The 25351-nt window shown below is 37.3% G+C and overlaps 2 protein-coding genes across 9 annotated transcripts; one reads left to right on the top strand and one right to left on the bottom strand.

Annotated features, from left to right (window-relative positions):
- The first annotated feature begins 90 nt into the window (after positions 1–90).
- LOC135172633 (chymotrypsin-2-like) lies at positions 91–17216 on the top strand. Of its 8 annotated transcripts, XR_010301140.1 has the most exons (17): positions 105–251; positions 779–1125; positions 1672–1920; positions 3045–4177; positions 4266–4615; positions 4904–5152; positions 5905–6499; positions 6588–6937; positions 7853–8104; positions 8560–8716; positions 9107–10228; positions 10317–10666; positions 11605–11853; positions 12294–13281; positions 15764–16098; positions 16330–16578; positions 16793–17041. XR_010301140.1 is itself a non-coding variant. In XM_064138818.1 (14 exons), exons 1-4 carry the CDS (start codon positions 197–199, stop codon positions 3189–3191), a joined length of 798 nt encoding a protein of 265 aa, XP_063994888.1. In that variant the 5' UTR covers positions 91–196; the 3' UTR covers positions 3192–4177; positions 4266–4615; positions 4904–5152; positions 5905–6499; positions 6588–6937; positions 7853–8104; positions 8560–8716; positions 9107–10228; positions 10317–10666; positions 11605–11853; positions 12294–13151. The 8 variants fall into 8 exon arrangements, 7 of the variants coding, with proteins under 7 accessions (XP_063994888.1, XP_063994889.1, XP_063994886.1 ...); XM_064138818.1 differs by lacking the exons at positions 15764–16098; positions 16330–16578; positions 16793–17041 and having other exon boundaries at positions 91–251; positions 12294–13151; XM_064138819.1 differs by lacking the exons at positions 105–251; positions 779–1125; positions 1672–1920; ... (1 more) ...; positions 16330–16578; positions 16793–17041 and having other exon boundaries at positions 3934–4177; positions 4266–4469; positions 4566–4615; positions 12294–13151.
- A 5132-nt stretch (positions 17217–22348) lies between these two features.
- LOC135170238 (chymotrypsin-2-like) lies at positions 22349–24204 on the bottom strand. Its single transcript, XM_064135888.1, has 4 exons — positions 24070–24204; positions 23847–24000; positions 23065–23452; positions 22349–22596 (listed from the first exon to the last, which is right to left on the bottom strand). The coding sequence occupies exons 1-4, from the start codon at positions 24119–24121 to the stop codon at positions 22441–22443; spliced, it is 750 nt and encodes a 249-aa protein (XP_063991958.1). The 5' UTR covers positions 24122–24204; the 3' UTR covers positions 22349–22440.
- Between the last annotated feature and the right edge of the window lie 1147 nt (positions 24205–25351).

The raw sequence follows: 25351 nt of genomic DNA, 5'->3' as shown, positions 1-25351 counted from the left end.
GATATATATTTTAAAGTTTTGCATATGTTTTTTTAGTGATAGACTTTACAAAAAGTCTTAAAAATTATCTATCGTTTATAAGACTGAAATTTTTTTCCCCAGAATTATTTCCCTTGTAGATATCATAAAGACAGTCACCATTTTTGTATTGCGTTAAATTCAAGCAAAAGTCACAAGACTTTCCACGCTCCTCAGAATGTATTCTTCACTGTGGATTTGCATTTGTTCCATATTAATTGGAAATATTCGCGGTAAGTAGCAGCTTCGCTAATCGAACAGTTTAATTCCACCAAATGTCGCTTCATGGAGAGAAAAATTCCTGAAAAATTCCGTGCCTGTTCCGCAATTTGCCTGTCGAAATAATATTCGGTAAAAATTACGGAACAGTTACGCACTTTTCCGGTGAACTATCAGGAAAAACTCCAAAACCTTCCAGAAAAAGTGTGGAACGTTCAAAAAACCGCAACTGTTCCGTCATTTTCAAAGAATATTTCTCTCTGTGATTTTTAATATTAGCTCCATTTCTTAATAATTAACGGATCATCTTAACAATTCAGAAGCTTCCTCTCACCAAACTGAATCCTTCGACCTTTTCTATCAGTACATCATAATCAATATCATGAAGTCATAGCTCTCATAATATTAATTTCCGAAGAAAAGGATGCATAATGTAATAATACTGAAAACCCACATTTTACCAAATTTTCACTCAAAATAAGGTATCATAATGAGGTCGTAGACGTCATCGATAATAAAATTAAAAATTAACAATCCTCAGATGGAGCTGCAATTCATTATGGAGATATATCTAGGATGGGCCGTTTCAAATCCATTGTAACTGTTTTCACTCGTTCAAAATTTTGTGGCGGTGCTATACTAGATAGATACCACATTCTCACTGCCGCTCATTGCGTGATTTGTAAGCATCCATCACAGCTCAAAGTAATTGCGGGTGATGTTGATTTTCAATCCGACGAGTGTGAAGTGCGTGATGTTGCAAAAATCGAGGTGTACGAGGGTTTTCGACCTGCTGATGATAAAAAATTTGTATTCATGTTGGCATTGTGCTTGAATGCCAAATCTCTACATGATTTCATAACCATACACGACATCGCAGTTCTTACAGTCAGTATATCCCTTTATCACAATAAAAAATGCGAAATAAATCAGGTCTTTCAGTGGAGTCCAACTGACCCAGAGAGTCGAGTTACTTTAATATACGAAGGGAACAATTATCTAAAAATTATGTCTCTATTTCCTAATCTATCAGTCAGAACAGTATTCTCTGAAGTCTCCAGACTTTTTCTGGAACACTTTGGACTTTTTCCTGAAAAATCACCGAAAAAGTGCGAAACTGTACCGTAATTTTTACCGAATACTGTCTTGACTGGTAGATTTAGAAACAAGTGTATAATTGTTACAGAATTTTTCTCTTCGTGTAATTTCAAAACAATTAATACTGTAAAGAAGACAATTTAACTGACGCTAGAAAATGTTGATGATTTTTTCCTACATTTACCGACTCGATTTAATTGAAAATTATAACATTGAAATGGTTTTAATGAAATGTAAGGGTTTGTTTACCACTGAGAGAAAACATTTTGTTGGTAGTCAGCTGTGGAGCAATGGTTACAGAAAATCTATGAAATTAGAATTTGTTGTAATTTCTAGCTGGCAAAACCCCTGGATCTGGGGCCAAAAGTTAGATCAGTTACTTTGCCGAGGAATGCCGACATACCAAAGTGTAAATTAGTATCTTTTGCTGGCTGGGGTAACACAGAAGATGGTGAACCCGATGGTTTACTGCGACATGCATCATTTAATATTGTACCCTTTGAAATGTCGGACATCTGGGAATGGCCACGTGGTCCAAACCAATTTCACATCCTAGATTTGTTTGGGAATGCTCAGACAGATGAAGTATGAATCGAAAGTATTGCTGAAGTTGTCAATTATACATATTTCAAGAGTGACGCGGTAACACGGTTTATGTGAACTTAAATTTTGTCTAAATTTTTTAGAAAGACCTTCGAATCGAAAAGGGATATCGATAGTTTTTTGATACCTCTCCCACCCACATAGGAACTGACGATGGAAACAGAGCTCGTCGGTCTGTCAAGTGCCAAAAATATTTATTTATAGCAATGTTTATTGACTCAAAACGCCCTTTTCTCTCCTTCAGTATTATACAATTTTCCAATCACAGTCATGTAAAACGTTTCGTTTTTAAGCGCATGATCTAATCTGCTGAGTCTGAAAAATCAGGTACACGAGATGTGCAGGTGATTTATCTTATAAAAATTTGATTGCTTAAAGTTGAGGCATGAAAATTTATTAACGGACGAGGATTTATTTTGCTGAGCCTTTCTTAGTCCTCCAGTAAATTTTGGTCCGTTAATGCTCATAATTTTCAACCTGAATCAGGTCCTCTATTCATCCGGGCTAACAGTCCTATGAATCGGTACCAAATTAGACTTCAGTTAACGATGAAGACGAGTTTGAGGAAACAACTCAGGGTCATTCATGGTAAGACCAGAGAAATTGAGGTTTGCACAGACCTGTTCCCATCGTCAGCCTGTCATATTCTTATCTGGGTAATCAACTTGACAGAATTCTGTTAGAAAATTGAACCCTAACGTCAACAAATGATTTTTGGAGTTTACATAGCCTCCACGGAGAGAAGAATTCCGTAAAAATTACGTACCTGTTTCGTAACCTGTCAGTCAAAACAATATTCAGTTATAATAACGGAACAGGGACGCACGTTTTCAGGGAACTTTCGGGAAAAACTCCAGAACCTTTTAGAAAAAGTATGGAAGGTTCAATAAAAAAATGCGGAACTGTTCCGTCATTTTTACTGAATGATGTTTTGACGGACAAATTACGAAACAAGCGCGTGATTTTTACAAAATTTGTATCTTCGTGTCTATCTAGATTTATCAATAACGAAAACTGTTGATCCATATACAAATAGATGTATTGGTAATCACTGCCGTATCACCCCACTCCCACTGTCATATCATCATACGTATTAATGATTTCAGGGAGACGATGGCGGTCCACTAATAGATGACGATATGTTACACGGTGTTCTTTCCAGGAATATCGACACAGCAGAGGGAGTGAGCATTGTCACTAAGATTTACCCTTATCTAAAATTTATTAGGGCGGCAATGGCCGACCGAAACTAACGCCACCTTTGTTGTTGAAATATAATTACTAATTGAATGAATAATGAGTAATAATCTGTATTTACCTCCCTTTTCCCGTGCGAATCTGAGGAGTGAAATAGCGTTTTCGGGGCTGTTGAGGAGCTATCGAGGTCTTCAGGTTTTTTGCGACAATCTATCAGTTAGTGAATATTTTTGGCAACGGAATATTGTATATAATATATTTGTCAACACTAGGTGGCGGTATTTGCCGAAACTAATATATGTCCTTTCCAGTGGTGTAAAGCAGCCGGTAAGTATATTACCTTTTATGTAAGTTCATTATCATCTAGATTTATTGGAAAGGATATAGATAATAGTAACGAACGTAGTTTTAATTAAGTTTCGAAAAACAAAATTTTTTTAATGCCAAAAAGGGTAATGAAGTAGTACAGCAGCGAATGAACGTTTTATCCGTAGTCAACATGGAGTAAATATATGGAATTTTCCGGTTAGTTGCGCTTGAATTTTTCTCTGGTGTGGAAATGGCATTCGAGCCGAAGGTCACGAATGGACAACAGGATGAGTCAAAAAACCTGTCGTAATCGAAAGGACTTTCAGGTCTCTCAGGTTGAAAAGCATGTTGAACTAATTTCAAAACAGAAAATTGTGAAGAGGAGTGGAAAAAACTATTTCCCAGAATTTTAGATAAATTGTAGGAGAAGTATTATTCCTGCGGTAAACTTGAAGTGATAAAAATCGTTCATAAATTCTGTCACAGTAATAAAGAGGCTCTTTAGATGCTATGTACTTGCGCATGTGTCCCGGAATGTGTATCGTCGATGATAAAAATTGTTCTATATAAGTCCGTGGATTTCTTTTATTTTGCAACGTAATTTCTCGAAATAACAGACTTTTTCACTTCCGTATTCACAAAAAAAGAAAATTAGGAAGTTTCTTCATCATCAACAAAATGTATTTTTCCCTCTGGATTTGGATCTGTTTAATATTATTTGAAAATTCTCAATGTGAGTAAACATCAACGGAAAAATTGTTTTATACTTAATTTATCAATAATGGAGATATCAGTTCAAAAATAAAAATGATCGTCGTTAGGTGGGGATGCGATACATTTTGGAAAAATACCTGAAGAAGGTCAGTTCAAATATATGGCGGCTATTTTTTATAATAGCTGCTACCAATGTGGGGGTACTATCATAGATGACAGACACATTCTCACAGCAGCTCATTGTGTATTTGACCGTGAAGTTCAAGGTCTCGTTGTACTAGTCGGTACAGTTGATTTGCAATCAACGAGACGTGAGTATTATACCGTTGAAAGAATACACGTGCCTGAACAGTTTACGACTTTACAAGATGCAAAATGGGAACTTATGGATGCTCTGAATTTAAAAGCTCGACGTTGGCAGGATTTCCTACCGAAAAATGACATCGCTGTGCTCACAGTGAGTGTTCTATTTATTTATCATTCTCTGAAAAATCATCGTCAACATTTGATGTATTCTCAAGTCAAAAAATCTCGCCCATTCACGAAGTAATTTTTGAAAAATAAGTGGACATTCCTATGGATATTATTCATTGCTCCACAATAATATATCCCCACATTATTCACACCCGAGATAATAGCGGGAAAGTCAAAGTTTCTGACTGATATCATAGTCTCTACAGCAAAAAAAAAATTGTAGCAGGAAAATATAGCACAGGTTGTAAGTAAAATCTATTGTAATTTGTAGTTAACTGACTCCATAGTTCTGGGAGACAAAGCTACTCCAGTTATGTTGCCCTCTGATGATGCCCTTCCGTATTGTGCTGCAATTCCTTTTGCCGGATGGGGTACCATGGAGAACGACCCGGTGGATTCCCTTGCACGATTCATGAATTTTAATATTATATCTGCTGAAGTATTCAAAGAATATGATTTGGCAAGTTCTGAGAATCAATTCGATGCGGCAGATTTCACGGGACGATCGAAGGTAGACAAGGTAGGTGTCTCGTTTGACACTGGTGTATATTGGATTATGGATAGGGATTTACTAAATAATATCAAACGATTTGGCTATAAACTTTAATTCTTCACTATCGCACGCAGAAGGTATATTTCTCCTATGATGTCGCCAGAGAAACTAACCCTTAGTTGAACACTCTGGACCCATTCAAGGACCAAAAGGTCTTTGTTGTCTCATTTATTTCTTTTCCTTCTCTGTTTCTGTTTATTAAAACTATTCTAAACATTCCTGCACTTGTCTGGGAAAAACTATAAAATACTGACATGGACTAGACAGAGCTATAGACAGACGATTAATTTTTGTCCACACATACCATGCACCCTCAATAGTGTAGTACACAATCTGAGTCAATTTCACTCATATTTTCGCATGAAATATGGCAGAAATTTCATTGAACGACGCTATGCAGTTCAATAATTCAAATACGACTAGGAAAGGCAAACAAATGTTTGTGTCATCGACAACACCATCAACTAAAGAAGTGATAATCGTTGTGATTTTGGGAGAATATAACGTTCAGCAAATTGAATTGAATTGAATTGATTAATGTTTGCCAATAAATTTGACACTCTTCATTTTCTCTCATAAATGAACATTCACAATTATCAAAATTGAGAAGATTTCCGATATTTGTGGTCTGTCGAGAAATTAAATTGTGTAAATTTGTCAATTCGATGACAACTTGTTAAGGAATATTCGCATTTAGGTATCTGAATCCATGATTTCAGGGAGACAGTGGTGGTCCATTGGTTCATAACAATATCGTATATGGTATACTTTCTACTGGTTGGTCGTCACATCTAGGAAATTCAGCCATTTTTACCCAAGTTTATGGTCACCTGGATTTTATTAAGAACGCTACGCGTGCGTAGAAAAATTATCCTATCGTAACCGTGCGCGAAACTTTTTTTTCAACGAACTTTCAGGTTCCCCAGTTTGAAAAGTATGTTGAACTACTTTCGAAATGAAAAGTCGTGAAGAGGAGTGGAGAAAAATATTTCTCTGAATTTTAGATAAATTGAAGGAGAAGTATTATTCCTGCAGTAAATTTGAAGTGAAAAAAATCGTTCAAAATTTTGTCACAGTAATAAAGATAGTCTTTAATTGTTACGTACTTTTGTGTACGTGTTCACCGGAGTCTTCAAGGTTGATAATAAAATATTTTATATATAAAGCCGTACATTTATTTTATTTTGTAACTGTCTTTTGCCAAAATCACAGACGTGTCACTTTCGGATTCAAAGAACATGAATCCCACCACCAACAGAAGGCATTTTGCACTGTGGATGTGGGTGTGTTTGATATTAATTGAAAATTTTCAATGTAAGTAAACACCACTGGAGAAATTGTTTTATACTTAATTTATCAACAATGGAGATATCAATTAAAAAATAAAAACGATCTTTGTTAGGTGGGGATGCGATACATTTTGGAAAAATAGCTGTGGACGGTCAGTTTAAATACATGGCAGCTATTTTTCATAATAGCAGCCATGTATGTGGTGGTGCTATCATAGATGACAGACACATTCTCACAGCAGCTCATTGTGTAGCTAACGCTACAGCTAGAGAGATCGTTGTAGTAACTGGCGCAGCCGATTGGCGATCGCCATGGCGTCACTATTCTACTGTTAAGAAAATACACATACATGAAGAATATCTGCCCATGCACAGTGAAAATTGGGAATTTGTGGAGTATTCACACTTAAAATCTCGCCGTTGGGAAGAGGTGGTCACCAAAAATGACATCGCAGTGCTCGCAGTGAGTATTTTATTTATTTATCGTTCCCCAAAAAATCGATAAATTCCTGATTTATTCTCAAGTCGAAAAGCCTCGTCTATTCACGAAGTAATCTTTGAGCTATAAATGAATATAAAATGCAGTGGATTTAACTTTGACTTTATCTTTATTCGAAATGGCACGAGGAAGAAACGTCTGTTCTCTACGGACCACTAGACGAAACTAAAAACTGATCACAAAACCTAAAAAAATATTCGTCACCTAAATGAACGAACGCTCTGTTCTTTCTCTCTATGAAATCATTGTTTATGTTTATATGAACACTCGGGCGGCACTTCGCCGTCCACGTTGATTCGTTGTTCTAACCGTCATTTCTCTTATTAATTAATTCTATGAACTTAACTATCGGAATATGCGTAAAAGTAGATGAATAAATGTAGCAACACAATGAATTACTTTAACTTTGAACCCTTTATTATTGCCACGAGGAAGACACGATGGGCCTAGAGGACCGTTGTCCAGAGACTGAATTCTTACTATTTAAAAAAGCTTTACTTAGAGAAAAGCAACAGAACGTTTATGACTTCAGAGGACAGAGTTTCCTTTGAATACCTTATGTGGTAAGGAATGCAACGCTCTCAAGTTCAGAACACAACAGATCATAAATTAGTCCTTTTCTGGAGACTCTTTCAAACACGTCATAAACCTTGTCGAGTGATTTTTGAAGATAAAGAGAAGAGCTGTGTTCTAATTTTCCAACATTAACTTAATAATCCAATAGATACAGACATCTTTTCCACATGCTTACATAATGGCGGGAAAGTCAATTTTTCTAACTGAAAATTTAGAGAAACGAAATCACAGTCTCCGCTGCACATGGGAATTGAAATAGGGAATTGTCCATAGGTTATAATTAAAATTTATTGCAATTTGCAGTTGACTGAAGCTCTACCTCTGGGAGAAAATATTGATCCAGTTATGTTGCCCCTCGGTGATTCCCCCCTTCTTTATTGTAGCACAATTTTTGTTGCGGGATGGGGCAGGAACGAGAACAACGAGACGGATTCCATTTTACGGTTTAACAATGTGGCGGTTGTAAATCCGAAATTGCTTAAACGCTGGGATTTAGCAAGTTCTCAGGATCAATTTGATATCGTGGATTTTTCAAGAACATCTAAGATGGACAGGGTACGTATTTCAATCGATACTGAAGTCGATATGAGCTGAGTCAATTTCACTAATATAATTACTGCAAATATTGGTATAGAATCTGGCAGAAATTCTGTTCAACGATGCTATGCATTTCAATAACTGAAGTGCAAAAATGAAAGACAAATTAACGTTGTTATTACCATTACTATGATTATCAAGTTCGAAAACGAGAATCCTTGCAATTCTGAAAGAACATAAGATTTAGTACATTAGTGAAAAATTTCGTAATCCATCAGTTAGAATATTAATGGTTGCAAATAAACTTTACACTCTCTTCATTTTCTCGGATAAATCGGAACTCCATTGGAGCAAAATTGAGAAAACGATCGATATTTGTGTTGTACCGGGAAATTGACTCGGGTAAATTTATCAATTCGATAAAACATGCTTGAGAAATATTTGCATTTATTCATTGGAGTGCATGATTTCAGGGGGACGGCGGCAGCCCATTTGTTCATAATAATATAATATATGGTGTACTTTCCTTCGCTTGGCAGTCAGCTAGAGGACGTTCAGTAGTTGTTTCCCATGTTTCTAGTTACCTAGATTTTATCCAGAAAGTTGTGCATGCAACTGATGAAAATAACGGTAAATAAAGTGCACCAAAAACGCATGGAGAGAAAAATTCTTGAAAAATTGCGTGTCTGTTCCGTAATCTTCCAGTTAAAACAATATTCGATAAAAACGACGGAACAGTTACGCACTTTTTCAGTGAAGTTTCAGGAAAAACTCGGAACGTTCGAGAAAAAGTATGGAAGGTTCAGTGAAAAAATGCGTAACTGTTCCGTCATTTTTACTGAATAATGTTTTGACGGGCAAATTACGAAAGAAGCACGTAATTTTTACAAAAATTTTCTCTCCGTGTTTATAGGTTTATTAATAACGGAAACTGTTGATCAATATATAAATACATGAATTGGTAATCACTGCCGTATCACCCCACGCCCACTGTCATATCACACGTATCAATGATTTCAGGGAGACGCTGACGGTCCACTAATAAATGACGATATCTTAGACGGTATACTTTCCAGGACAACCGACACAGCAGGCGGAGTGAGCATTGTCACTAAGATTTACCCTTATCTAAAATTTATTAGGACGGTAATGGCCGACCGAAACTAACGCCACCCTTGTCGTTGAAATATAATTAGTATTTGAATGAATAATGAATAATAATTTGCATTTACCTCCCTTTTCCCGTGCGAATCTGAGGAGTGAAAAAGCGTTTTCGGGGCTGTTGAGGAGCTATCGGGGTCTTCAGGTTTTTTTGCGACAATCTATCAGTTAGTGAATATTTTTGGCAACGGAATATTGTATATAATATATTTGCCAAGACTAGATGGCGGTATTTGCCGAAACTAATATATGTCCTTTCCAGTGGTGTAGAGCAGCCGGTAAGTATATTACCTTTTATGTAAGTTCATTATCATCTAGATTTATTGGAAAGGATATAGATAATAGTAACGAACGTAGTTTTAATTAAGTTTCGAAAAACAAAATTTTGTTAATGCCAAAAAGGGTAAATGAAGTAGTACAGCAGTGAATGAACGTTTTATCCGTAGTCAACATGGAGTAAATATATGGAATTCCCCGGTTTGTTGCGCTTGAATTTTTCTCTGGTGTGAAAATGGCATTCGAGCCGAAGGTCACGAATGGACAACAGGATGAGTCAAAAAACCTGTCGCAATCGAAAGGACTTTCAGGTCTCTCAGGTTGAAAAGCATGTTGAACTAATTTCAAAACAGAAAATTGTGAAGAGGAGTGGAAAAAACTATTTCCCAGACTTTTAGATAAATTGTAGGAAAAGTATTATTCCTGCGGTAAACTTGAAGTGAAAAAAATCGTTCAAAAATTTTGTCACAGTAATAAAGATAGTCTTTAATTGTTACGTACTTTTGCGTGTTCACCGGAGTCTTCAAGGTTGATAATAAAATATTTTATATATAAAGCCGTACATTTATTTTATTTTGTAACTGTCTTTTGCCAAAATCACAGACGTGTCACTTTCGGATTCAAAGAACATGAATCCCACCGCCAACAGAAGGCATTTCGTACTGTGGATGTGGGTGTGTTTGATATTAACTGAAAATTTTCAATGTGAGTAAACACCAGTGGAAAAATTGCTTTATACTTAATGTATCAACAATGGAGATGTCAATTAAAAAATAAAAACAATCTTTGTTAGGTGGGGATGCAATACATTTTGGAAAAATAGCTTTGGAAGGTCAGTTTAAATATATGGCAGCTATTTTTAATAATGGCAACCATGTATGTGGTGGTGCTGTCATAGATGGCAGACACATTCTCACAGCAGCTCATTGTGTAGCTCACGCTAAAGCTAGAGCGATGGCTGTAATAACTGGTGCAGCCGATTGGCGATCGTCGAGGCGTCAGTATTCTAATGTTAAGAATATACACATACATGAAGAATATATGCCCTTGCAAAATGCAAAATGGAAATTTGTGGAGTATTTACAATTAGAACCTCGACGTTGGCAAGATTTGGTCACCAAACATGACATCGCAGTGCTCACAGTGAGTGGTTTATTTATTTATCGTTCCCCAAAAAATCGATAAATTCCTGATTTGTTCTCAAGTCGAAAATCCTCGTCTATTCACGAAGTAATCTTTGAGCTATAAATGAATATAAAATGCAGTGGATTTAACTTTGACTTTATCTTTATTCGAAATGGCACGAGGAAGAAACGTCTGTTCTCTACGGACCTCTAGACGAAACTAAAAACTGATCACAAAACCTAAAAAAATATTCGTCACCTAAATGAACGAACGCTCTGTTCTTTCTCTCTATGAAATCATTGTTTATGTTTATATGAACACTCGGGCGGCACTTCGCCGTCCACGTTGATTCGTTGTTCTAACCGTCATTTCTCTTATTAATTAATTCTATGAACTTAACTATCGGAATATGCGTAAAAGTAGATGAATAAATGTAGCAACACAATGAATTACTTTAACTTTGAACCCTTTATTATTGCCACGAGGAAGGAACGATGGGCCTAGAGGACCGTTGTCCAGAGACGTCATTCTTACTATTTAAAAAACCTTTACTAAGAGAAAAACAAGAGAACGTTTATGACTCCAGAGGACAGAGTTTCCTTTGAATACCACATGCGGTAAGGATTGCAACGTTCTCAAGTTCAGAGCACCACAGATTATAAATTAGTCCTTTTCTGGAGACTCTTTCAATCACGTCATAAACCTTGTCAAGTGATTTTTTAAGATAAACAGAAGAGCTGTGTTCTAATTTTCTAACATTAACTTAATAATCCAATAGATACAGACATCTTTTCCACATGGTTACATAATGGCGGGAAAGTCAATTTCTCTAAAATTCTGAAACACCTGAATTTTTCGGAAATTTTAGAGAAACGAAATCACAGTCTCCGCTGCACATGTGAATTAGAATAGGAAATTGTCCATAGGTGATAATTAAAATTTATTGCAATTTGCAGTTGACTGAAGCTCTACCTCTGGGAGAAAATATTATTGCAGTTATGTTGCCCCGCAAGGATTCCCTTCCTTATTGTGACACAATTTCTGTTGCGGGATGGGGCAGGAGGGAAAACGACGAGACGGATTCCATTTTACGGTTCAGTAATTTGGCGGTTGTAAGTCCGCAATTGTCCAAACGCTTGGATTTGGCAAGTTCTAAGGATCAATTTGATATCATGGATTTTTCGAGAACATCTAAGATGGACGTGGTACGTATTTCAATCGATATGGAAGTCGATATGAGCTACGTCAATTTTACTAATATTGGCATAGAATCTGGCATACACTCTATTGAACGATCGTATGCAATTCAATAATTGAAGTGCAAAAATTAAAGACAAATTAGCCTTGTTATTACCATTATTATTATTACCAAGTTAGAAAACGAGAATCGTTGCAATTCTGAAAGAATATAAGATTTAGTAAATTAACGAAAAATCTCGTAATCCATCAGTTAGAATATTAATGGTTGCAAATAAATTTTACACTCTCTTCATCTTCTCGGATAAATCGGAACTCCATTGCGGCAAAATTGAGAAAACCACCGATATTTGTATTATAGCGGGAAATTGACTCGGGTAAATTTATCAATTCGATGAAAAATGCTTGAGAAATATTTGCATTTAGTCATTGAAGTGTATGATTTCAGGGGGACAGTGGCAGTCCATTTGTTCGTAACAATATAATATATGGTGTACTTTCCACCGGTTCGGAGGCAGACCTAGGAAATTCAGTAGTTGTTACCCAAGTTTATAGTTACCTAGATTTTATCGAGAATGCTGTGCATGCAACTTATGAAAATGACGGTAAATAAAGTGCACCAAAGACACACGGAGAGAAAGATTCTTGAAAAATTGCGTGTCTGTTCCGTAATCTGCCAGTCAAAACAATATTTGATAAAAATGACGGAACAGTTATGTACTTTTTCAGTGAAGTTTCAGGAAAAACTCGGAACGTTCGAGAAAAAGTATGGAAGGTTCAGTGAAAAAATGCGTAACTGTCCCGCAATTTTTACTGAATATTCTTTCGACTGGGAGATCACGGAACGGGTACGTAATTTTTAAAGAATTTTTCTCTCCGTGCAGTAGTCACAGCAGAAATATTATTGAAATCCTCAATTATAAACTGCTCACAAAATTAGCAAAATTTTTACGAGAAAACTTTTCATTTTGATTTGAGCCCGCTTAAAGAAATATGTGTTTGGATATTCTGATTCGCTGTCGATTTGAGGAGTGGAATTGTATTTTCTTGAATGATTGAGCAGCTGAACTATTCTACAAAACTATTTTTTGAACTATTCTACTAAAATTTTTGAGTTAGGAAGTATTCTTGGGTACAGCATAATGTACTAGCTTCAAAAAGAGAAAAATTATTTCTGTGATAAACTTGAGGTGAAAAAAATCGTTCGGATATTCTGTTGCAGTAATAAAGATGGGCTTTAACTCCTATGTAGGTCAGTATGTTTCTCCGATTGTTTATCATTGATAATAAAATTGTCTAAATATAAGCACGTGGATTCTTTTATTTTACAATTTAACTCTCCCAAAATACCAGGCTTTTTCTCTTTCGTATGCAAAGAATAAAAAATCAGGAGTTTTTTCACCATCAACTGGATGCAGTTCTCACTGTGAATATGGGTATGTTTAATATTAATTAAAAATATTCAATGTGAGTAAATATTACCGGAGAAATTGGGTTATATTCATTTTTCCAATAAAAGAAATCTCAGATCAAAAATTAGATCGATCATCTGTAAATGAGAATGCGGAAAATTTGCGGGAAATTGTTTATTGGATATTTTCATTGCTTGGCAACAAACCGGGAAATTTTCGAAAAATATCCGAAGTAAAACCGTTTTACTGGTACCACGTGATGGGAAATGCCACCATTTGATTGATTGAAATTGGGATGAAAAAAATAATCAGTAGTAATACCCCAAGACCTTCAAAATTATCGGATATTTCCCGAGAGTTTCGTTGCGTAGCAACGAGAGGGATAAGGTTCGCAGGTTAAAAAACCCGAGCGCGAAGCGCGAGGGTTTTTCTGCGAATCTTATCCCGATCGGTGCTACGCAGGGAAACTGGAGGGAAATATCCGATTAATTTTGAAGGTCGAGGGGTATTTGGCTGGATTATTTTTTTCATTCCAATTTCAAACAATTAAATGTGTGGCATTTCACGTCATATAGTATGGTTGTTCACTCGTAGTCGTGGCTTCTCCAGCGTATATTTTTTGTCTGCACAAAATGCAGAGAATTATTTCCAAATTGTGGCTTTTGTCTTCACTGTATTATTAGGAACATTTTAAAAAATTTTTTGATCAATAATCTCCAAGGATTCCCGTCCAAATCTGCTCATGTCGAGGTAAAGTCTTTGAACTTGATTTTTTATAATGACAGTTTTGGGGTTTGAAACGCGTACAAATTGTTTATCGGATATTTTCATTGCTTCGCAACAAACAGGGAAATATCCGAAAAATATCCGAAGTAAAACTCTCTTACTTGTACCACGTGACGGGAAATGCCACCATTTGATTGGTTGAAATTGGGATGAAAAAAATAATCACAAAAAATTCAGACAAAATTTTTTAACAATCTATGGCTTATGCACATCAGAAGTTTCACTTCTGACATGCATAAATTTTATACACATATTTTTTTTTATGAGATTCATTTCAGAAACATAAAAAAATGCAAGTAGTTTTATACGATTAAAACGCGTCATATCTTTGAACAAAACAGAGTATAGAAACTTCAACAACAATGTATCTCAATCACGGAAAGGAGACGAAAAAAAAAAATACATCACCCCGTCGAAATCTCTCGTTTCTCATCGTTTCTGTTTTTCTTTCTTCGTCCACTCTAGCGACACATGACGATCTGACGAAAAGTGGAATTAATGAAAATACGAAGTCCCGCTAAATGCACACGCACATGTACAGTGAACACACACGGAGGGAGGATAAGGTGAGGGAGAGGGCATCTGTGGTCTCAGAAAGGAGGGGTTGATTAATTGACGCCAGTTCGGGGTTCCAGAGAGAGAAATGTCACTCGCAAGACTGCCTGCAAGTCTAGATTTTGTAGTCGGCACAACTAGCTTTGTTTACCTTGTTCACCGGTCCGAAATATCATTCCTGCCGCAACGGTGCGGCTCATATCACTTGGCTCAGCTCTCGAAATTTTGCGGAACAAATTTTGCGAATTAAAGTATTGTAATGAGGTCGATTAATGCGTTGAATAGGTCAATTGCTGGTGTTGGAAAATATGAGGTTTGTGACAGGACACGGAGAGACCAATTCAGTACAAAAATATGTGTATAAAATGCACGTTCAGGACTCTTTCCTGAACGTTCATAGCTAGAACATTTCTGGAACTTCCACGTTTTTTTCAAACAAAAGTGGAATGAGTAATTCCCAGTTTTGCTTCAATAATTCGCTGATTTTTTGATAATGTGATAATTTTTCTTAGAATCCGACTAAGAATGAGATTCTCAGGAACAAAAAACATTCAGGTTTTTTTTCTTATAGTTTGAGATTTCCAAAAATGTGAGAAAATCCGATTTTTTTCAAACGGTCAGTGTGATGGGAATACATTTTTATATTAGTGCAGCGATACAAAAAATAAATGCCACCTGTTCACGATGACACTCAGGATGTCCTTCAATTTTACTCCATTTCATAAATCCAAGAAAATCTTTATTGGCTGTTATAAAAATCCTTGGCACATGTCTCAGCAGATATCTCATATTTTCAGGCTATTACATCGAACTGACGGTCTTTACATTTTGCATTGTATTCAACCAAAGACAAGCTTTTATTTTTTTTTAGTGACGAGAGGCTGGAAGTTTTTCATCATTAGCAAAATGTTCTTTCTAATTCCGATTGCTATTTATTACATATTGATTACAAGCATTCGTAGTGAGTACCCACTAATGAAGAAGAAGGTATATCTGCCATTCCATCAAATATCTGATATATCACCAAAAAACAACTGACTCAATAAAACCTGAAACCAATTTTATTAACTTACAATATCCCGCCACTGGCATCAATATTTATGATCCAGTGTTTTGATCTCGAGTTTCTCAAACACTGGTCGAAGCATAATAACGTGATCTTTAGATGGAAACGCCATAATTAAGGGCACAAGAGCTACCGAGGGCCAATTCAAATACATGGCAGCGATTTTCATAAATGGATATCTAAACTGTGGAGGTGCTATACTAGACGAAAGAAACATTCTCACTGCGGCCCATTGCGTACATCGTCGGAAGCCTCAAATGATGAAGATAGTAGTTGGCGCAGGGAATTACAAACTAGAAGGGCGTATAGTCCGTGATGTGAAGACAGTACATGTGTACAACAAATATATACCTAAACAAATACCGATTCCAAATCTACAGTACCAACTACCTATAAGACATCAACAACCGAAGCATGATATCGCAGTCCTGACAGTAAGTGTCTCATTCTTTCGTTCTGTTAAACGCACAACGCAACTATTCACTAGTCGCGTTAAACGTTCCGCGCAACCGTTGACGAAGTCCCACTAGAAGTTTCGCTCTCAAAAGTCTCGGGAAAATCAGGATTTTTTTACCAATAGGAAGACAAGAGATGGTCTACTTCAGAAAATATCAAGGGTAAACAAATTGTGAATAAAAATCTTTTAATTTTGTGTTAATTTATAGCTAACGGAACCTTTAAGTCTCGAAGGAAATATTATGGCAGTTAATTTAACTCAGGATTGTAATCTACCGTATTGTGAACCAATACTTTATGCTGGATGGGGCCGTCAGGAGGACGATGTAATGGATGAATATTTACGATATATGGAAATGTTTATTATATCTCCTAGACGGCTGATGACATACAACTTTATATACTTTGAGAACAAATTTTACACTATCAGTTTTTCGAGAAATGCTGTTCCAGGCCCGGTATGATTTTCAAATAATATATTAATAGAATAGTTAAGTCAATTTCATTCAATAATTACTGCAACTGGTTGGTCGAAGATTGTAAAACTGTAATAAATTGAAAAAGAAGTGCAGTAGTTGTTGCACAGTGAAATAACCACGGCTAATTTCACATATTCGTTAAAATTTGCATAAATATACTGAATTTATTTTAACCGTAAATGAATGATTTTAGGGAGATAGTGGTGATCCCGCGGTCTCCAACAATATCGTATATGGTGTACTTTCAATGCGTCAGGTTATGCAGCGAGCAGCCGTCTTGACAGAAGTTTGTCATTACTACGATTTTATCGTCAAAATTATGGAAGAAACCAGTACCACTGAGGCGGATTGCACTGAAGAATTACCAACCACTAGCAATGTTGGGATAGAGAAGAGCAAGAAAAAGTGTATCATACAATAATTGAAACATAGTACATGAAAAAAAAATGAATTACTTTTTTTTTGTTCTAAGAAATAACACGAAATCCTCTTAAAGACATTTCATTATGATATTAATAATAAAGAGATATTAAACCTGGAAATTGGGAGTGATTTCTGTAATGAAAATCCAAAAAATTTCTAAAAACGTTTTTGCTGGAGTCCGAGATTAATAAAAAATGCGACAAATGTTAATTCCTCAGTTCATTCACATATACCAAAAATTATCATCAAAATAGGTTGCAGAGGACATGATTATTATATCTCGGTCGATATTTACGGAACTTTCGTATCATTTTTATTGAACTATTCCTCTTGGCGCATCCAATAACCCCCTGAATGTCCCCAAACCCGGTTCTGATCAACGATGGAGTCAATACTTCACGGAGATTAGTATATTGTCAACAACTAGTGATGATGGGAGGTTTTAAAGGGGTTGGAGTGGCCGTCTTAAAACAATTATCGTTAACCGACCAAGACGGTGATAGGCCGCAGCGTGAGCCACAGTCCAACATAAATAGTTGGAGCAGGCAACAACAGAAAAGTGATTGATGATGATACTGTAAGCGCACGCTTTTGCCCGTGTCCAGGGCTCGTGCTACACAAATGCACCGAACACGAGAGCCACGAAAAAAGAAAGAGAGAGAGAGGGGGAGAAAAAAAAACTGTAGCCGATGAAAAAAGTAAATTGCAGACATATACACATACATTACGGCGACTCTTTCGCACAGAGTTGTATAATATCAGAGGCATTCGGACACTGTGGGGCCCCTGTCAGCGTGCAGCTATAATAAATAATAATCTGAGGGGAGGGCGATTCTTGTGGGAAGGGAGACCAGAATGAAAGAGAAGTGAAGACTGTACTTGGTCTAGGCTGTTTGGTGATCGAGGGGTCTCACACGATATTGCAAGTGAATAACGCAAATGATTTCTACTACTGGCTTCATTTCACCGGTTAGATAATCGTAGTGGGATAGTGAATGAGGAGAGGAAGAAAGAAAGAAAAAAAATACGCGTGAAAAATGTAGTTACCGACCGCACGTGGAAACGCCCCCCGGGTATATGATGTATTGCATTTTCTAGATTCATTAAGGCACAGGGTAAAGCGTTATAGCAATCTGGCAGTGGAGTAAACTATGGAGTCTTCATCAGTTATTTTATTTTACCATTGGTTCACCGGGAATTTGATAGATTAATTTAAAAGGAAAATCTCGCAGTTTTTTGATTGGTATTAGTTCGGTTTTGGATTTTAGGTGGAATTTTAAAAAATGCTGGTGGGATTATTTACTTTGTTAACGTGTCATTTGCTGGGGTGGGAGAGCTTTAGAGGGAGGAATTGCATTTGGAGACCATGGGACGGTGACGTATTTATGGAGGAGTTTTTCTGAATGAGATAAACCGTGAAAGGTTATGGTCGACACGTTTATAAGGGACGCTAACCTCCTTTCGGGGATGAACTCGGACTCAACGCATGCGCGTACATTTGGTGGTAGCGCGTGATGTGGGGGGGGGGGCGATTGTTTGCATTATTCAAAATGGATCTTGTAAAGTTTACGAGAGACAGAGAGTGTTCGAAGAGAATTTTTATCAATTATTTACAATTTTTTAATTTGCGGTACGCGGAGAGAAAAATTCCCGAAAAATTACATGGCTGTTCCGTAATTCGTCAGTCAAAGGAGTGTTCGGTAAAATTACGGAACATTTCCGCACTTTTTCATCGAACTTTCAAGAAAAAGTCCAAAACGTTGATGATATAATTCCACTAATTAAGACCCGATAGTTCCAAAATAGCGATTTGCACCAGCACCAGATGAAGATGACGAGTCGTTTCAGATGAAGACTTCTGACTACAAATGACATAAACCGTCATTGACTTTTTCTCGAAATAGTCGGCAATATTTTTCTTCCAAAATGCTATTTGTTCTCTCCCATGATCACCGAACTGAACGAAATGATTCTCTCGCATTTTTTCCTGTATAGAACTGTTTAAAATGAAGACACAAAAATTTCTAGGGGACCCCCGAATACCTAGACCCCTCGATATTTCCAAGCGGCGCTTGTCGATGTTTTACGACGCTACCTCCAACGACAGCTCTCAGGATCAGCCCTGAGACTATATCTGAGGACACGCGAGGCCACGCGCCAGCTGTGGACTTCACTTCATTCTTTCGTCCACCGTGAAACGCTATTATTAATTTTTATTTTACCTCCCCTCCCGTAAACAAAATTATTGATGTTTTCCTCAGGTAGGGCTTGTCCGAAGACTCCTCAGACCCCAACAATGACTCATAAAAACTTTCTCCCCGAAGTGGTAGCCCCTTGTCGTCACCCGTGCGGATCTCCATAAAAGTATTCTCGCAAATTTCACGATAATTCGTTCGACCTTTTTTCACTTTGAAAATATTTTCCCCCAGGAGTTTCCATGTTTTTCGTGAGAAGAGACTGAAGTCTCCGAAAAAAGCCAAACCGATGTCTTTGTGTGTTCTCCAGTAGCGACAAGGTCATCTTCTTCTTAATTTGAAAAGGAAATTTGAGTTGGCTCCGGCACTTTGCGATTTTCAATTAGTCGAGGTCCACAGTTTTTCTCGAATTCTCGAATTAAATTGGGGAATATCGTGTGAAATGGCGGATCGACATATGTGACGCGCACCAACCTCTATTTTCTGTTCACAGGGGCGAGAAAAAGGGAGTACGGTGTACCTAAGGGGGGCGGCGTCAGCTACCATTTGGGGAAATTGGGAATATCGGGACAGACCAGACGGTTAGGTCGCTATTATTGTACGATTGATTTATACTTTGTTTGGAGAATACAGTTGGTCTACAATGACGGGGTGTCAAGAGTCTACTTTTTCAATGTTTTTGTCCGATTTCATTATTTTTAATTGGGAGACAACAAAATTTGAGTCTTATGAGACAGACAATTGTTACAATCTCCGCATACGAAGATTCGTCGGAGTATTTTTTTTTCATTACCCTAATGGATCATTCGATATGAGGGTCGAGCTGAGCACTCAGTCGATGGCGGTTTGATTGGTTGATTATCAATCAAATAACGATCCGGCAATCTTCGATTAGCAATCCACCGACACTTGCCCTGCGACCTGAATAATTCATTTAACTTTAATTCACTTTTTTTTATTCTAATGTAACTTTAAGTCAAAACCCAACTGAATTAGGTCGGTAACGAAAAAAGGTGAACTGTTTTTTTTTAATAAAAGATTTCCTTGTGATTAATATTTCAATCGAGACAGTCGAGAATTTCAGAAAAATTCGTTAGAGATCGATATCATTTTCTAACAAATTCACGAACCTCCATTAGATTATCTTATCTCTGATAAAAACAGACGACGGAATGTTTTTTGTCCGAGATTTTTGGAAATTATACTGTCGAGAGGGCATGGTATGTGTGGACAAAAATTAACAGTCTGTCTATAGCTGTGTTTAGTCCATATCAATATTTTAGTTTTTATCAGAATAGTAATGTTTAGAATAGTTTTAATAAACAAAAACAGAGAAGGAAAATAAAGAAATGAGAGAACAAGGGCCTTTTATTGAATGGGTCCAGAGTGTTCAACTAAGGGTTAGTTCCTCTGGAGACATCATAGGAGAAAGATATACCTTCTGCCTGCGATAATAAGGAATCAAAGTTTATAGTCAAATCGTTTGATATTATTTAGTAAATCCCTGTCCATAATCCAATATATACTGACATAAATATGGCACCCAAAAGCTCTGACTTGATGTAGGCAGACAAGAAAGCAATGTCCACAGCTCTATGACTTTTATTTTTGGCTCGGCCAGGCTGACCATTTCCTAATTGATGACATTTCTGCTACCCTATCCATATTTTGTCAAAATAAACAGTAGGAGGTGAACAATAATACTCCAAAGGCACCCCCAGAGGCGTTGCACCAAACATCTAATGCCGTAAAATCCCTTTAGAATCTATCAACAAACATTTGGTTGGCATCACTGCGTCTCAAAAGCACCTCTTCGAAAGACGTGACAATATTACTCGACTAATTCGCATCAATGTTTACCCGTTGGGCGCTAATCTCAGTGGCCCGTCCCTTGGGAGGACACGATGGTCCATTGTAACGAGATTCAAGTATCCGAAGATGACCTGGGGCTTATCCTTATTTAGGAATCCCTCGGACATACCGGAGTTACTCCCCAAAGGGCCTTTCCCACTTCGTGCATCTCTGACCCTTTTCAGAGGACATAAAACATCCTCCGACAGTTTTATTTTTTTACGGCATGAAATCCACGTAATTTTTTTTCTCCTCAGGTTGCAGAAATGAGGAGACAACTTTATTCAATCAGACGGTAGTCGAGACTCGGGCGCAGTAGGAGGGCAAGAAAAACGATTGACGCTTCACTTCTGGGCGGAATGACGACAACGTGAACGTGCCGATGCATTTGTGATGCAGAAGGTCAGAGAAAAAAAATATTGAACTCTATCAAGACCTTAAAATTTTTATCATGTTGAAGAATTTGAATATCATTTGAGGTATTCGAAAGACTCAGGAAATTTCCTCATGGGAGCAAATAAAATACGTCCAAAATATATATATTTATTTTTGGTTTGGATTATGGATAGGGATTTACTAAATAATATTAAACTATTAGACGATAAATTTTAATTCTTTATTATCGTACGCAGAAGGTATATCTTTCTGTTATTAGTTGAACACTCTGGACCCATTCAACCAAAGGCCCTTGATCTCTCATTTCTTTATTTCTGTTTCTCTGTGTGTTTTCTGAGAAAAACTATAAAATACTGGCATAGACTAGACAGAGCTATAGACAGACTGTTAATTTTTGTCCACATATACCATGCACTCTCCATATTTGGATATATAAATTTGTTGCAAGCACTTGTGAGAACTATATGTATGTATATATATTATTCGTACATCGATATATTATATATATATAATATATATAATTTTATAAATTGTTATTACGAAAGAATTAGATTAAGTTGTACCTGTTTTGATCAGAACAACAGGAATTATGGAACGTGCATTAATGAGTTATCAAAGCAATGGGTTTAATTCTCACGATTGAAAATTCTCAATGAAGAGGCTGATGGACATCGGTGCGGAGCTGTCTTTGGCGTTTAGTCAACGATGTCTCAGCACTTTTTGCGCTCCGCCCAAGGAACGCCCGATGCTATTTAAGGGGAGAGTGATTGCATAAGTGTCATTCGTGGGGGATTGACCTAAATAATTTGTTCTAAACTTGAATATACCTAAAACGATTCTTTATCTAACGAGGGATAAAAAGGGCTGCACATTTATGTAATACATCTGTTCAAAAAATATTTTTATTAGGTAACATAAACGTCCATGTCAAAAACACATCATCGTTAACAAAAGAATTGGATTCTTTCGGAAAACTCTAGACGCTGCCATACGTTTCCATATTTTCCTTCACCCAGTCCATGAAGGTCCAAACTCTGGTGAAAACGTCAGGGAACCCACGAGCGCAGGGATAGCCGAATGATACCAGACCCACGAGGACACCATCGGATGTCAATGGACCACCAGAGTCACCCTGAAAAAGACCCTTCAAGATGAGTCACATTTTCGAGCTTTGTTTGCTATGAAGACTGTTGCCAGCTCCGGTAAAATTGTTAATGCCCTTTACCCAAGTCGATTGAAAACTTTGATAAAAATGGAGGACATGTGAGGGTCTGATCTTTTATATAATCACCAGCCCTCACATTCAGGGATCCAAAATTATTCTCAATGAAATTACAAAAGATTTGGTAAAAACGTGAAGTGCGACGTATTGAGGTGGACGTGAAATCAACGCGAAAAACTAATTTTAGTGGAATTAGAGCATGTCTAAGCCAATTGGTGCCAAAATTGTATCGAACTGTGTCTCCTCATGTGCCACAGATGCGCCGTTGCACCAGACATACGGTAAAATGTCCGAATCATGGCGGAGGTTGCCATCTTTGATGTGTCTAGTCTCACGTCATACCAGTGTATTCATAAAAGCCAGTAAAATGGTACTTACGTGACAGGCGCCCTCTCCAACTTTTGTAAACGTACAAATATGACCGTGTGTCACCATACTATGGACAGCTTTGCATTTATCCTGATCAATAATGACAAGATCCAGCTCTTGGAGTTTATCCGGAAGTGTACTGCCGAGTCTAGTGGATCCCCATCCGCTGATCACAGCAGGATAGTCCACCTGTTCGAAGTCACTGGTTGGAGATGGAATCGGTGCAACTTTCTCGTTGAATCTCATCCTCGTAGCAAGTCTCACTAATCCAATATCGTTCGCAAATTTACCGGCGTCGTAGTCCTTGTTGGGGATCAGCATGTCAACATCATATTTCGTTCCACCTTTGCTGAGACGGTTTGTGCCCACGACGACTCTGATTGACGACGCTGATTTGCTAAAATTGTAATTAGAATATTTCACTTGGTGAACAATATTGAGTTGAAGAATTGAAAAACTGTTGGTTTGACGAGCTTCATCGGCACTGGGAATTAGGTCGAACAACACATACGATAACTCCGTCATTTTTCATCCGTTTGTTTACAAAAATAGTTGAATCCGAGCCTTTCGGCTCCACCATTATTCTATCACTCCGACCTGACGCTGACCTGATATCGCGAATACGACGAATTCCTGGTTTCCTTCTTTAATCCGTCAGTTTATTCGGCTATTTTCACGTCACAGACGCACACCGTGAGATTAGTCACTGAACACAGACTTTCATAATTGTTTATGAACTGAGTTCTTTGGGATACTGAAGAACCTGGTTCATCAAAATATAGCATACTTACGACACAATGCAGTGAGCAGCTGTCAACACCCAGCGCTCATCAATGATGACACCACCACAGAAATGAGAGCCAAGACGGGATCTCAGAGAGACCTGGTACGGATGTGCACCTTCCGCAGCATCATGACCTCCAACGACTCTCCCGATATCTCGACCTTTGTAAAAAGTAAGAATTATTCATACCATCCGCCTTGTTTACATACCTCAAAGTGTTTTTTTTTTACCGGAAACAGCCAATCCCAGAGTCAGGAGAATCACTGTCGTGAAGAGCTGCATTTCGACGTGATCTATCGAGCCTCTCTAATGACTCCAATCCTACTTTTACTCTTTTATACATCAGTCTCGATCTATAACACTTTGATATGATCATCACATTCTGATTGATAGACCTCTGGTAGATATCATCTGCATATTGTACGTCGTGTGGATTGCAATCACTTTTTGGTCGGAAGATATGCACGTATTTCAAACTTTATCTGATGATGATCTACTACAGATCTAGTTCAATGGACATCTCCAATCATTTCAAGCTTCTTAACTGATTTGAAAATGTATCAGAGCTTTATCGACAGTTAAATTGCGTCGTCGTTCGTCAGTTTCTTTGTTGATATTTCATGACAAATGATCGCGCATTCAGAGAAACGCGTTTTTGGTAACTTAATCTTCCATTTTTATTTGCGTCGTTCAGCTATTAAAAGTTATCTCGACTTAATACATTCTCTATTCAAGTAATTACATTTTTATATCGTAATTAGGAACAATCGACGGCATTTTCCAGATTGATGTGGTGAGAATCGCAGGTTCGAGTCCCGGGCGTTGCTCCAGTTTCCGTCGTTTCTAATTTCTCGGTTTCATTGTAGATCGGAAGCTTCGTAAAAGGGATCACTGTACCTGGCTAAAGGTTTTTCCCTCAAGATGAAGCTGTTCGGGGTTCCCGGAAAAACCCGACAGGGTATTCGACGGAGAAAAAGAAAAGGAAATTTAATTTTTTATCAATCGCAAAGATTTCTTTTATTCAAACACATCATTAGTCTGCGCGTCTGATGAGGCAGCTGTCAAGAAAAATTTCGATAAAGATGTTGGTTTTTATCAACAATTTTTCCTTCTGTTCATCGCAAGATAAAAAATCATTAGACAAAGAAAAATAAATTAAATATATTCCAAGATCAACAATGCACGGGATAACGGTCCGTGTGTCTGTGGGGGATCGTTGTCGTATCAATGCGATGGATTGACTGTTCTTCCGATGATAAACGATGTTACGGTTCTTCGGAGCCCATACCACCGAGTGCCCCCTCATGTACCGCAAATACAGGGATATCCACCCTCGATTCGATTCAAGCACAGAAGCAACAATGAGAATAGATAAACCGTTGAGTGAACGAAAGGAAGAACAATTTTCTTTTAAATGGGAATAAACATTTATCTCAATATTTATCACCTTATTTATTCAATTAATTATTCTCCACTTTTTTCTGATTTAATCCACTGCGATAAGATGGTATG

The sequence above is a fragment of the Diachasmimorpha longicaudata genome, chromosome 2, assembly GCF_034640455.1.
Source record: "Diachasmimorpha longicaudata isolate KC_UGA_2023 chromosome 2, iyDiaLong2, whole genome shotgun sequence".
NCBI classification, from domain to species: Eukaryota; Metazoa; Arthropoda; class Insecta; order Hymenoptera; family Braconidae; genus Diachasmimorpha; species Diachasmimorpha longicaudata.
The sequence above is the reverse complement of the archived record's forward strand: the minus strand, read 5'-3'. Positions and strand labels throughout refer to the sequence as shown.